The sequence below is a fragment of the Cyanistes caeruleus genome, chromosome 2, assembly GCF_971803275.1.
Source record: "Cyanistes caeruleus chromosome 2, bCyaCae1.hap1.1, whole genome shotgun sequence".
Taxonomy (NCBI): domain Eukaryota; kingdom Metazoa; phylum Chordata; class Aves; order Passeriformes; family Paridae; genus Cyanistes; species Cyanistes caeruleus.
The window spans coordinates 23,785,954-23,800,646 of record NC_141702.1 but is presented as its reverse complement, the minus strand read 5'-3'; the positions used below and the strand labels follow the sequence as shown (position 1 = coordinate 23,800,646).

Sequence of the window (14,693 nt, the reverse complement as noted above, 5' to 3'; positions counted from 1 at the left end):
GGATGATGTACTTCTCACTGTGACGGGAGACTTTGGACAAGGAACATTATTCTGTTTAAAAACTAAGCATACCTTTTAGTTTGGCCTTGGATTCTTTGTGTCTGTAGCCTTTTGCTTCTGACTCTTTTATCAGTATAAATAAGACTGACTTTAGTGAAGAAAAATTCAGTGTCGTATCTTTTACAGTCTATCTTAAAACTAGGAAGAGAAGCATCCTGAAGGAGAGTGCTCAAAATAAATAAAAAGTTGACATTCTGAAATCCTAAAAATTGTTGAGAAAGTAGCTGCAAATATATTTGCATAAAGAGAAAATTTCATGTAATTCAAAAAACTTCTTCTTTTGTCATAGTACACTGACCAGAAATATTCGACACCGAAGAGGAGAGAAGGTTGTGATAAATGTACCACGTGAGTAAATTCAGTCTTATCTTGGCTCCTTTTCAAAATAATTGTTTAGTCTCATGCTCTGAGTTACTGAGTGCCTGTATTTTCCACACAGTATTTAAGGATAAGAACACGCCATCACCTTTCATTGAAACATTTCCTAATGATGATGGGGAAGCAGCAAAGGCAGCTAAGCCGGACTACATATATATGGATGCTATGGGTTTTGGAATGGGAAACTGTTGTCTCCAGGTAAAATGCATCTGCTTTCAAGATATTCTTGCATATTGACTTTTCTAAACACTTCCTTTTTCAAGACTTGTCTTATGTCTACTTTCACTTTCTCCAACTGATGTGTTGTACATCGGTGTGGCAAAAGGGGAGATAAAAGAATGAGTGGTGTATCTAGTATTCTAGTCTTAAAATCCAAGCATAGTGGATTTTGTGGCCAGGTTTTTTTAGCAGAGGAGCTGCAGGGATGGCTGCTATGAGAAGGTGCTTCTCCCATGAGAAGGAAGCTTCTCCCATCTCCAACAGAGCCAATGCCAGCTGGCTCCAAGACAGACCCACCACTGGCCAAGACTGAGTCCAGCAGTGACAGTGGTAGCACCTCTGAGATAAGTACAATAAGAAGGAGGGGAAAAACTGTGCAGTGACACTGCAAATAAAGATAGGAATGAGAATATGTAAGAGGAACAGCTCTGCAGGCACCAAGGTTGGTGAAGAAGCAGGGGGAGGAGGTGTTCAAGGTGACAGAGCTGAGATTCCCTTGGAGCCTGCAGTGAATATTGTGGTGAGGCAGGAGTTTGGCATTGGAGCAGACATCCACCTGCAGCCCTTGGAGGACCCCCCACCAAAACAGGTGGATGCATGAAGGAAGCAGGACCTGTCACCCCATGGAGTACCCATGATGGAGCAGTCAGTTCCTGAAAGACTGAACCCTGTGAGAAGGGACCCATGCTGGAGCAGTTAAGTGTAGCCCATGGGAAGGGCTGTTGTGGTTTAAACCCAGACAGCAAATGAGTACCATGCTGTTGCTCCCTCACACACAAGTATACCCCCTTGCCTCTGGTGGGATGAGGAGGCAAATCAGAAAAGCTTGTGGGTTGAGATAAAAACTGCTTAATAATTGAAATAAAATATAATAATAATGGAAATGAAAATTAGAGAGTGGGAGAATTAAACTTAAGAAGGAAGTGGTGCTCAGCAGTACAATTGCTCACAACCTGCTGACAAATGCTCAACCTGTCCCCAAGCAGCAATTGGCCCCTCCCAACCAACTCTCCCAGTTTATGTACTGAGCATGATGCCATATGGTATGGGATATCCTTTTTGCCAATTCAGGTCCCAGCTGTGCTCCCTCCTGGCTTCTTGTGCACCTGCTCGCTGGCAGAGCGTGGGAAACTGAGAAGTCCTTAATTTAGAGCAAGCCCTGCTCAGCAAGAACTAAAACATCAGTGTGTTATCAACATTATTTCCACACTGAATTCAAAACACAGAATTGCTCCCAGCCACTGGGAACTAAATTAATTATCCCCGCTGATGCCAGGACAAAGACTCATGTTGGAGCAGTGAACATGTTCATTGGAGGACTGTCCCAGGGAAGGGACCCCATACTCTGAAGCAAGAGTGTGAGGAGTCCTTTCCCTGAAGGGAAAGGAGCAGCACAGACAATTCATGATGAACTGACCACAGCCTTCATTCCTCAATCCTCTTGCTCTACTGGGAGGGGAGGAAGTAGAGAATTTGGGAGTGAAGTGGATTTTAAGATTTGGGGTTTATTTCTCATAATTCTACTCTGATTTGACTTGTAATAAATTCAATTAATTTCCCCAAGGTAGGTCTGTTTTCCTGTGACAGTTACTGGTGAGTGATCTCCACCACACCAAGTTGGGTCAGTGCTGATCTGCTGGAGGGTAGGAGGCTCTGCAGAGGGTCCTGGACAGGCTGGATCAATGGGACAAGGCCAATTGTAGGTGATCCAGTAAGACAAAGTGCTGGGTCCTGCACTTTGGCCACCACAGCCCCATGCAGAGCTACAGGGTGGGGAAGGAGCCTGGAAATCTGCCTGGTGGAAGAGAACTTGGGGATGCTGGTTGACATCCAGCTGAACATGAGCCAGCGTGTGCCCAGGTGGCCAGGAAGGCAGTGGCATCCTGGCCTGTGTCAGCAGTAGTGTGGCCAGCAGGAGCAGGGCAGGGATTGTCCCCCTGCACTGGGCACTGCTGAGGCCACACCTGGAGTGCTGTGTCCAGCTCTGGGCCCCTCACTGTGAGAGACACTGAGGGGCTGGAGTGAGTCCAGGGAAGGGCAACAGAGCTGGGGAAGGGTCTGGGGCACAAGTCCTGTGAGGAGCAGCTGAGGCAGCTGGGGGTGTTCAGCCTGAAAAAAAGGAGGCTCAGGGGAGACCTCGCTGCTGTCTACAGCTGCCTGAAAAGAGGCTGTAGCCAGGTTGGTGTCGGCCTCTTCTGTCAGGGCAACCAGTGCCAGGACAAGAGGAAATGGCTTCAAGCTGCACCAAGGGAGGTTCAGGTTGGAAATTGGGAAGAAGTTCTTCACAGAAGGGGTGATTATTGGAATGGGCTGCCCTGGGAGGTGGTGGAGTCACTGTACCTGGAGGTGTTTAAGGAAATACTGGATGTGCACTCAGTGCCGTGGTCTAATTGACAAGGTGGTGTTCAGTCATAGACTGGACTCAGTAATCTCCGGGGTCATTTCCAACCTAATTGATTCTGTGATCTCTCCCTGGCCTTGCCTTGATCCTTGATTCTTCTGTTACATTTTCTCTTCCTTGTCCAGGAAAAGAGAGGAATGATGGCTTTGGTGGATATCTGGCATTCAGCCAGGGTCAATCCAGTACGCCAGGTTTATTTGCTTGCGTGTTACGGGTTTTTTTCTGCTAATATTCAAATGTAATTGGATGACTTGCTGAGAGGGTTTCTTGAATTTGTCAAGCCACATTTGATCAAGCACCTGCTTCTCAAACTCCAGCACTTTCCAAGTGTGAAAGGTCATCTTCCACTCTGGTCATCTTTGAGGCATGACCAGAGGACACTCTGGAGATGAAAACTGAGCTGTCTTGTAGAAATGGGAGAGGTTTTTTTGGGTGTTCTTCTTCTGCACCCTTAGAACTGCAAAAGCAGGGAGTGGCAAGAGGTTGTGGGAATATTTTTAAAAATAAGTAGCTTTCTGTTTTTGTAAAATTTTAATTCATTGACAAGCTCCTATCATGAACTCCTACAAAGTTTCTCATTCTTAAATATTTTTAGCTATCTGCTAAGGAGTTGTTTCCTCACTGCTTGTACCACAAACCTACCAAATCCATGTGGGTAGTAGTCTTCTCTGACTGTGTGCTGAAAGATATTTTTGATTCTGTTTTCTCTCTTTAGACCATGCCCACTTTTTATGTTTTTGGTGATTTGCCTGAGTTATTCCTGTCTCACAGTATCTTCCCTTTAAATCCAGGTGCTGAATATTAAGAGTGCTTTAATCCTTTCATTTCTGTTTGCTTTAAATGTTTCTCTGATGCTGGGCACTAACACCTTAGGTAATCATGGTTTATTTGAGTCTTGATAAAATGTGCCTGTTGCCACCACAGTCTTGGAAGCAGAGCTAGGAAGAGGCTAGCGTTAACTCTCTATGGGATTAAAGGAAATTCTCCAGGCTCTTCTTGTTTCATAGCAGGGACAGAAAACCTCATAAAAAGCACTCCCTTTGAGCTTGCAAAACTAGAATAGCTGTATAAATAAAAGTTCCTGACAGGTGCTACATACAGTTTCTTGTCACTAGGGCAAACTAAAACTAATCTGATGAGATAGTAAAGTGTACATGATACTGTATGGTTTTACGAGGTGTTGGTTTGCCATGGTTTGTTTTATACCATCTCTCTTATTTAAGACCAATAAAAGAAATCCTGCCTTATTCAGTCATTGTATGGACTTTAAAAACATTATTAAATTCTTTTTTAAAGCAGTACTATTTTACTACTGCATACTGCTACATTTTATTACCACATTCTGGTAATCAGTGGCCAAATTCAAATTTGGTAGTCCTATTATTATCAAAGGGAGAATGAAAACAAGGCTGGCAGCTGCTTCTGTATTAATTCCTGATAACTTACTAGAAGAAAACATGTATGACCCACCTATTTTTTTAAGGTAGTTTGTAGTATATATGCTTCCTTTTGTGTTTGGGGGGTGGTCTTGTTGGTTTGGTTTTTGTTCCTTTTTTTAGTACTCCACACCAAACGACAACTTGATGCATTTCCTGAGGTAAAAATAATGTCCTGATGAGCTTGGGCTGGGATAGTCTGCATTGGCAGTGCCTACAGGCCTTCTGGAGAAGACAGCCATGCCCTTTTTCTCTGTAATGGGACATTTGTCTAGAAACCATGTTGAGTATCAGATTTAGTGTGGTTTGGAATAAACATAAAAGGAAAGGGGAGGCCAGTTTCACTGTCTGGGGAAAGAGTGTGGGTATCCTGTCAACCCACCCCACTTAAAGGCTGGCTCCCTAGTGCTGAATGTCCAAAATAAGTGATGAAAAATCATACTTGCCTGCTTTTCTGCGAGATAATCTTGTCTTTTAATCCAACTGGATTTTTGTTTGTTTCCCTTGTTTTTTTCTGAAAAAACAAAACAAGCCACTTGAAGGATAACATAGAAGGAATATTTCTCCACAGCACAGCTGTTTTCTAATTTGGGATGTTTTCATGAATATTGGATGAAGATTTAAAAAGACAAAACAAACACAGACAAATACCATATTTCCCCTTTATCACCATCATCAACATCCCCCCAAAAAATCCATCACTGAGGCACCTGTGAATTCAGGAGTTTTGGAGGGATTTGTTGGTTGTTTTTTAAAGTCTTACTTGAGGTGCAGTTTGGTTTAGTGGCAAGCTGAGAAGAATATTAGTGTTTTGTGGGATACTCTAATTAATATCCTTGGAAGAGGAAAGCCTCTGTCAACTGGAATTCTTCAAGACAGCAAGCAGAGATGTCGATTGGGAGCTGAAGCTTTTGTATAATGTTACAGTAGTGGTACTGTAGTACTGTGGTACTATTCCCATCTAAGTTTTCCTCTGATCTGTGAATACATGAACTTCTAAGACAAAAGGAGTTTTTAGACTGATCACTCTGTGGAGTTTTAAAATTCATAAAGTGTTGGTTTGCAAAGTCTAGAGGGTAAGGTCTGCTACTATAAATGTGTCTTCTGTTTGATACTGCTCTGAGTAAATTTCACAAAAATATTACAAAGGAGTTACATATTCCAGTGGCCTATCTGTGGTAGGGCTTCCAAAGCATGAATGCCTTCTGCAAATAATTTTTCTTTTCTATTTTTTTGCTGGGTTCTGTCCTCTAATACAGAAAAAGCTGGAGGTGGTTTTTTTTGTTGTTCTTTTTTTTTTTTAATGAAAGTTACAGTAGACACACAGATATTCTTTTTTCCCCACAGTTTTTCAGGATCAAAGGCATCTTGAAATGTTCTTTAAAACAGGATTAGTGTCACATAAAGCAAATGTTAAATCTACAATAGAGTTTGACTGTTGTTCTAAGTAGGTTCCTGGCTTACTTCCTGAAGGTGCATTATTCACCCATGTGTACTCTAGATGTTAACTCAGTTTTCTTTGATTCTGGCAAGTGTTTATATATTCAGCCTCACTGTAGAAGCATTATGGTCTGAAATCTTTTAATGAACATGGAAATGGCATGGAAAGAAGCTTGTAACATAAATGCTACTGATAAGTGGGGCAGAAATATGTCCAAGACTTGGGGGAAAAACCCCCACAAAAAAAAAAAAACTAACAAAAGAAACAAAAGCTTTTAGTATGTAAATAATTTTGTTATATACTTTATTTTAAATCTAGGAAAACTGTTGTATGATTATAGAAATTTGATAGCAACTGTACATCTTCCAACAGGTAACATTTCAAGCTTGCAGCATTTCTGAAGCAAGGTATCTCTATGATCAGCTAGCTACGATTTGTCCCATTGTGGTAAGTAGTGAACATCTGTCAGATGAACTCTTTCTTAGTGGCAAAAACCACTATATATTAAAAATAAATACCCAAATTGCAAGCTCACAAATTGGGTACTCTGGGAGAAGGCTCTTTATAGGTTGTCACATGAGTCATGTTAACTATTCAATGTGCAGGTGACACCACAAAACCGATAATATCTGTTCCTTCTTGGCCCTTGTGTCTGTTTCTTCCCTTCTGCTCTCATTCCCACATACATGAGACTTGTTGAATAGTTTTAGAAATAGATGTGGGCAGTTTCTCATGAAAATAAGGCAAGCTTGCTCCTTAAAATAATTTTTTAGTTTTTCAACTGGTGTTGAAAACCCTCTGGTGTTACAGAGGGTTTCAGGTTAAGTTTAAATCTTTTATAAGCATTTTGTAATAAACAACTGTTTGTAACAGTAGTTATGAAAATAAAGTGTCTGTCTGGTCTGGATGATGAGTAGATCCTGCCCTGAATGAGATATGTTCCAGCTGTGTTACTAAGGTGCTAGGCTAAACAAACAAAATAAAATGATTGCCAGGTCAACTTTGGAAGTGAGCAAGCAGAATACTTGCTGATTTCTCTCAAAAGTGCTTCTGCTTGTGTCATTTTTATGTTCCTTAAATGCTGATCTGTAGAGGTAAAATATTTGGAATGTCAGATGCCACTTCAGGAATGCTAACCTTTGACCCAGGCATTTTTTTGAGGTAGCAGTTGAGATATTTCTGCTATGAAATACATATTAAATGAATTATATGTACTTCAGTTTCCTCTGAATCCCTTTCCAGTGGGGTTGTATTTTGCTTTTGGTTCCTTGGCCTGTCCTTTGTCTTGATATCAGGCTGTTTCATTTTAGATGGCATTGAGTGCTGCATCTCCCTTCTACAGAGGCTACGTGTCTGACATTGACTGTCGCTGGGGAGTGATCTCAGCTTCCGTGGATGATCGAACACGGGAGGAGAGAGGGCTAGAGGTAAGCTGTGTTATGGAGAAGGTGTCTGGGTTTTTTCAGGCAAAAAAGTTAAATCTCCTTTAGTATCAAATTCTGCTTGTGCTCATCAGAATCCCTGATGAGAGAATGTGATTGTCTTTGTGGTAAATACAGGAGAGATGGTATAAACACTCACCTTGGTTGGTCAGTTTGTGTTAACAAATGCATATTTTTAATCAGGTATGGAATCCCAGTCTTCCACATCTGGCTGAAAAGGGCCTCCATGATGAAACTTTCTAATTTATGCTTGAGCCCAAAATTCAAAAATTGCACTAGGTTAATTAGCAGGTAGTATGAACTAGAGCTAAATCAAGAGAGCCAGATGTGAGAACTTGTAGAGTTTCTCTAAGCAGGAATTTCCATTCAAGGCATTTACAAAATTACTTAAAATAAATACTTCTTAAAATTTACTTGAAATATTTCTTGAACTACCTATTTTAAGGGCATCTCTAACAGTGTGCACATGGTGAAACTGGTATGTGTTTAATACTTTCCAGGTGCTTGGGGTAATGGTGTATTACATCAGGAAAACATTTCTGCTTCTGTAGAATTCTAGTCAATGTGTGATGACTGATTTTTGCTCAGATATGTGTCTGCAAACAAAATAATTGTAATTCCAGAATCACTTTATATTGAGCCTATTTAAGACTCATGCTTTTAATAATTTTAATTGAGGTTGTAGGGTTTTTTAAATAGGATAATAATTCTCAACGTGTCATTAGTGAGCAAAACTTAGGTAACATTGTTAACAAGCTGTTAAAATATTGTATTCTTAAATTATATAGCCACTGAAGAACAGCCATTATAGAATCAGTAAATCCAGATATGATTCCATAGACAGTTATCTATCTGAATGTGGTGAGAAATACAATGACATTGATTTGACAATAGACAAAGATATCTACGAGCACCTAATAAAGGAAGGTAAGTGTTTGCTTCATTATGAGCAGGTTAAGAATTATGTTTGCAGTGTGTGGGGATATTTTATATTTTTATTCTTGTTTGTTACAAACATTGTGCAGCCCTCAGAGTGACTCCTACTTGGGAAGTATCTGTGCAGAGTGGTCTTGAGAGCTTTTAAAAAAGGATTCACTTTTAACAGAAACTGTCCCTAATGCATCAAACTGAGTTTCTCTAGCTGGAATTCATGTTTTATTTTTACGGCTGAACTGCTTTAGGAAACATGGCACAGAATGCATCAGGAAACAGGAAGAATGGCAGCCACTACCAATATTCAGCTGCCATTTCCAAACAAGAACCTGTTTGGGTTTGGGTTTTTTTCTCTTTTTAATCATTTCCTTCCTTCCTGAAGTCATTGCTTTAACAGGATGTGGTGGGTTGAGGTAGCATTGCAGTGTTAGATATTTTCAGTCTTGTAAAAAAAATAATTTCCTAGAGCCTGTTTTGATATGTGTGAATTCTTTGTTTGCATTTTCATTTTGTAGGTATTGACCACCTTTTGGCACAGCATATTGCACACTTGTTTATTCGAGACCCATTGACTTTGTTTGAGGAGAAAATACATCTAGATGATGCAAATGAATCCGACCATTTTGAGGTTACGTCTGCTATAGAGGAATTTAATATCTATATAAATATATAATTGCTTATTTTTATAATACTACATAATTGGAGGATGGCTGTATTAGCTAAGAATTTTTTCATTAATTTTTCACTTCAGCCAGTTTTTTAGCATATAACTTTGCAGTTATAAGCACATTCATTTATTCATTTTATCTTCTATTTAGAAGGTAATGACTTATACTTTAAACCAAATAAAATACGAAGAGCCTAAATTATAACTATGTATATAAATGTTAAGGGGAACCATCCATTTTTAAGGCTTCCTAGAAACTGGTTTGTATTTTATTTATGTAGAAATCTCTCTTTTACAGATTTATGAAGTAATAGCTGTGGTAATAATAGGCCTTTTTAGTTCAGGATGTGTCAGCCCCTCATGAAAAAGTAAAGTCAGCTGCATGCTGGTCCCTTAGTGTCTTGTGCATAATACTCAAACAAAATAGCAAGAGAAAGTAGAACATATTTGCTCCTAGGATGGGTAGTTGTACTGTGAGCTTTAGGAAGTTACAGCACTTACTTTGGAACCGCTTTTCTAACCTGCTACACTGTTCCACAGAAAAGATTAGGACTCTAGTTTATCTGCTTATTTTTCTACAATTATATTATAGAATTATGTGTATCTCGATTGTGACAGATTATTTCATGTGCTTTGCAGAATATTCAGTCTACAAACTGGCAGACGATGAGATTTAAGCCACCACCTCCAAATTCAGATATTGGATGGAGAGTGGAATTCAGACCCATGGAGGTAAGGAAGACATCAGTATGTACAAGAGCACATTTCCTTTTAAGTGGAACAGTACCAGGCATTCTGCCATCCAGTATCAAACTCCTATTACTTGTGCTGTGTTTTCTCCCCTTTGATTTGCTAGATGCAAGTGAAGTGGACAGCAGTATTTAATCAGACACGGACTGTGGGAATGTAACTGACAGGAGACTCCACTGCAGCACATCAACGCATGCTAATGGATTTGGGGTGATGGGGAAAGGAATTAGGCTTGTATTAAAGCAGCAGTAAACAAAGCCCCATTTAGCTTCTAGAGACTGTATTTCTCCAGTACATTTCCTGGTACTGAACAATTCCAGTGTCACGGTTTACTTTATTCACAAGTGCTTTTATTCTATAGCTGTCTGTTTCTAAGCTCTCTGAACTTAATCCTTTTAAAGTAGAAATTTAAAAGCTACTGTACTTCTGTAATTAGACAGAGAGCCTGAAGGTGCAGGTTATTAGTCTCTTGAAACACAAGTGTGCTTTGCATCGAATTGCAGGGTTGAGTTTGTTGAAGCGTGTGCATGCATTGAGTGCTGGAAGTCACTGCTGGTGATGGCGCGTGTGCATCACCCCTGGGCAAGTACAGTGTGTGTGAACACAAGTGCCAACATGAACATCCGAGTCAAACTGTTCCAGACTGTCCTTGCATGAGTCCTTGTTCCCTCTAAACTAATGGAATCTTACTCCTTTCATGTCTAGGTCCAGTTAACAGACTTTGAAAACTCTGCATATGTTGTGTTTGTGGTATTGCTAACCAGAGTGATTCTGTCATATAAACTGGATTTTCTCATTCCTTTGTCCAAGGTAGGTGTGAAAGATCAGATCTGTTAGAGCTAAATGTTATGCATCAAGTGTTATTTTTATCCCCTGCAAGCTAGGAAATAATATTTGTCCACTTACAGAACAGTCATTTTTATCTTCCAGTCAGTTTTCATCTGTACCAGTACTTTGAATTAATTTAAACTCTACAGTATTAAAATAAATATTTTACTGCTGTCTCATGGAATTAAACATAGGCAAATGCTGTAGGAATTTCTGTGATGCCTAGCAGTGTCTATCTGCTGCAGAAGTGTTGAGAAATACCATTGTCACAAGGCTGTTTTGAGGCTAGAAAAGGGTATGTTGCCCCTATTTTACATGCAGAGGGGGAAATACCCTGTGGAAGTCAAAATAAAAAAATACTACTGATTCTGATCACAACTGTGACTTGTCTTTAGACAGACAAGCCATGAAAAATGTATTTTTTCCTTAATCTTTCCCTCACAATTGCTGAATTGTTTTGTGTGAAACTGTCCTTGCATGTCTTCTTTCTGAGGCACTTGACCAACAAAATGTCTTTTGGCATGGATGTTCCTGTGATGTTATAGGTAACTTTAAAAAAGATCTTGTAGGGCAGGAGGGCTTTTGACACTACGCTGAAAAATCCAGCATAGCCATAGTATCCTGTGGCTTTTCATAGGGCTTTTTAATTACAATAGAGAAAAATACTGAAGTTGTAAATTTACAGTAATCATACCATACATACATGGTATGATTTGGTATGACTTCTAAAAGGAGATTTCAGGGAGTTCAGACTGCATAAATAATGCAGCAGTTTAGCCCTTAGATTACATAATTACATTGTTATTTGAGTATCTCAAAAGCAGCAAATTTTTAACTACCAGTTAAGAGTGAGTAAGAGATCAGGTGCTGAAATAACCTGAACAGAATTGGAGGACTGAGGGGCTTAAAATTACTTGAGCTTGCCAAGCAATTTGGCAGGTAATGCAACACAGAATTGCACAACCATTGGTAAGCCTGTCTCTTTTAAGTAAAATAATAGGGGGTTATGGGGCTAATCTCACACTAATCTTGGCTGTCTGATTGAATGTGGTTGAACACTCATCAGCTGAGACTGGAGTTCTTTCAAACTTTCAAAAACAACCTGTTGTGTAAATAAGTTTCATAATATAGAATTAACTGAAAACAGCTTTGAAAGGTAAGAAGTAAGTGAAGATTTTGCATAGTCTTTAGTTAAAGATCAGACAAAGAATTCAGCAAATTATATCTCTTTTTCTGAAGACAGTATGGTAAAGCTGATGTCCAAAAGCTGTATGATGTTAATTCCCTGAGAACACAAACCAAAGAACTTGGACAAAATCTTCCATCCAGAAAGACAGAGCAATGCTTATGTCATTTGCAGAGCAAACGTTGTAATTTGGAGGACTTTGGAGAAGCCTGAAATGTACAATTTTTTTGCTAGCAATCTGAGTTTAAATATCTAACAGGTGTTTGGGAATAGAATAGATACAACTCCTGTACAAACTTATTTGAATGCTGTTTCTGAAGGTTTGTTTAATGCAGTGATAATTCTTCTAAAGACAATGATGATTTTGTTAATAAAAAAAGCAAATCATGGCTAGGAAAATTGAAAATTTCTTCTTCCGTACTTATTTAAATTTCATCTAAATATGCAAAGAAGTCTGCCAGAAGGGATGCAAACTGTTAATCATAACTGTTCCTGTGTTTTCATCCAAATCTAAATTAGCATAGCATGCTCTAACATGATACCATTACCTGTTCTGCTGGAGACCCAGTTTCATAAAATGTCATCTATTCCTGGGTTTGTCCTGGACCCTGAACAATGAAATAAACCTTCGCTTCACAGCTTGACCTTGTGTGATGAAATAGTAAGAAATACAGTAGATGTTTCAACTTAAAAAACCCAATTGTGACAGTTTGGTAGAATCCTACTTTTCTAAAATGTCACAGATCTTTTAAATACTTTTTTTACCAGGTGGATGAAAACATGAAGGTGGCCCAGAAAAGAGATGCTGTACGACAGGGAATGTTCTACTTCAGAAAAGATATATGCAAAGGTATCACATCAAGTAATATGACTAACACTGTTGTGGATGTTTAGCGCATTTCTTGCCTTTTAACCATTTTTCCCTTTGTCATACATGAAGGTGGAAATGCTGTTGTGGATGGATGTGGCTCTGCACAGAATGGAACAGGCACTGACACAGAAGAGTACACCTTAATGAGCATTGATACAATTATCAATGGGAAGGTCATAGCCTCTTCTACCTGGAATACATTCTATTCTACCCTCCTGTAAACCAGACTGAGTGTGATTTATGCTTATTCTGTTCTCTTACACAGGAAGGAGTCTTTCCTGGTTTGATCCCAATTTTGAATTCCTATCTTGAAAACATGGAAGTGGATGTGGACACAAGATGCACCATCCTAAACTATCTGAAGCTAATTAAAAAGAGAGCTTCTGGTATGTTTGACATTTTTGGACATTGACTTTCTTGGCATTTTTCGACCTCCAGTTGGATAAGACTGATGGGAGCTGTGGGTGTCTTGTCAGCTGTTGAGTCATTAGAGCGAAGGACTGGAGTGCGTTCTCTGGCTTAAATCTTGTCCTGTCTATTTTTGATTTTTAATGTTTAGTGATCCATTTTAGAACTTAAATTAGGAATAACTGATAGAGTAAAAATTATGGTTTAGATGGTAGTATATACCCAGGCCTCGATTTTGCTTTTCAACACTGTTTACTGCTGCTTTTGCTGCTGTATTGTCCATTTCGTAGTAGTCTAAACATACACATACATAGTCCACTTTGCCCTGTCAGTTGAGTATTGTAAGAGTATTTGAGGCTGGGTCTGATAGTTTGCCTGATATTACTGGTGTGACTCCAAAGCTGACTCCTCCAAAGCATTCATAAGTCTAAACTCAGGTCTGCTAGATCATGGGACCTAGACTTTAACTCACTGACAAGTCCTTCCATAAGTAGCAGAACTACAAGGCAGAGCAGATCAGGCTCTTCCACTGTTTTTCCCACGTTGCAGTGTTTTTCAAGACAGGTTATAATGACTGTTTATGTTTCCTTTTAATATTCAGCAGTATAATGAGTGAAAGATGCAGACTAAACTTAATTCAGAACTGTGTGCTTAACTACATTGATGTAAATAATAATTCAGCTAGATGGTTAATTTTAGCCTCATAAGTCAAGATTTTTTTTTTCTTTCTCCCCATCCTGAGTTTTAAACTAAAGTGTTGCATTCCTTTTTAATTCTTGAAAATTGCTGTAGAAGTTTCTAGGGTAAAGACTTTTCTAAAGCTGAGGTGGAAATCGGGATTTTATCTTATCTGGCAATTCACTGATTTAGCAGTTCTTCAGAATGGTAACATGTTTTTAAACACTCCCTTGTCTGTTGGTTTGGGTTTTTTTCCTTCAGAGAAATGGTCTTGAGAAAACAAGGAATTAATAACTCTAGCAGGGTCTTTTTCCTAAGGCCTAGTGACCTGGGTCCAACCCCAGCTGCAGGTGTTCCCCACCAAAGAAAAGCTTTGCTACCTAGTGCAAAGTTTCAGGCATTGCAAAAGTCAGCTCCTGTATTTACACAGACCTAAAAGCTGTGAAAGCGAGGTAGATAAGAATGTAGGTTTATAGTTCAGCTCTTATGAACTGAAATGACTTTTAAATGAGGCTTCTTAAAAGCTAGAATTCACAAAATAAAAAACCATTAGGTATTGTATTACTGTGCCACAATGTTTCTCAGTTGTGAGCTTTGGATTATTCCAGTTTACTCTTGATCTTAAATCAAATGTTCCTGATCTGTAGCCTGTTTAGTATGAGTCATAGCCACAAAGAGTGGCCATTTTTCAGATTTCTCAAATGGTAAACACAGCGCTCATGAGTTAAGATCACTGACGCCTTAGCTGCTGTGGCTGTAACCTTGCCCCAGCATAATTCATTTGAGCTTCAGTCACCACCTTCTGGCAGCACAGCAAGATAATTACCCTCCTGGTCTTTGTATAGCTGGTGTGTGACTGCCACCACTCAAGTGAGACTACAGATTTGCTAGGCCAGCAGCAGCTGCTGACCAGCACCAAATATTAATGAAAGCAGTACTGAGGTAGCAGCATCAAGTTGTTCTTGTCTGTGTGCTCTCATGGCTGCCCTCAGCAT

The 14,693-nt window shown here is 39.4% G+C and overlaps 1 protein-coding gene and 1 long non-coding RNA gene across 4 annotated transcripts in view; one reads left to right on the top strand and one right to left on the bottom strand.

Moving 5' to 3' along the window:
• The window catches only part of GCLC (glutamate-cysteine ligase catalytic subunit), a 39,580-nt gene that overhangs the window by 21,398 nt on the left and 3,489 nt on the right, over positions 1–14,693 (top strand). The window contains exons 5-15 of one of the 2 annotated variants that reach the window (XM_086876086.1): positions 350–408; positions 500–636; positions 6,308–6,382; positions 7,246–7,362; positions 8,166–8,304; positions 8,826–8,938; positions 9,617–9,709; positions 10,433–10,537; positions 12,510–12,591; positions 12,682–12,785; positions 12,878–12,998. In XM_086876086.1, the coding sequence (XP_086732212.1) occupies positions 350–408; positions 500–636; positions 6,308–6,382; positions 7,246–7,362; positions 8,166–8,304; positions 8,826–8,938; positions 9,617–9,709; positions 10,433–10,537; positions 12,510–12,591; positions 12,682–12,785; positions 12,878–12,998 (1,145 nt within the window). The remainder of the gene's footprint in view (positions 1–349; positions 409–499; positions 637–6,307; positions 6,383–7,245; positions 7,363–8,165; positions 8,305–8,825; positions 8,939–9,616; positions 9,710–10,432; positions 10,538–12,509; positions 12,592–12,681; positions 12,786–12,877; positions 12,999–14,693) is intronic. The other variant, XM_086876087.1, reaches the window with a different exon arrangement.
• LOC111925881 (uncharacterized) overlaps positions 4,937–14,693 on the bottom strand; it is a 45,085-nt gene continuing 35,328 nt past the window's right edge. For both annotated transcript variants that reach the window (XR_015282825.1, XR_002862540.2), the window contains one exon: positions 4,937–5,008. This is a non-coding gene — a long non-coding RNA (uncharacterized LOC111925881). The remainder of the gene's footprint in view (positions 5,009–14,693) is intronic.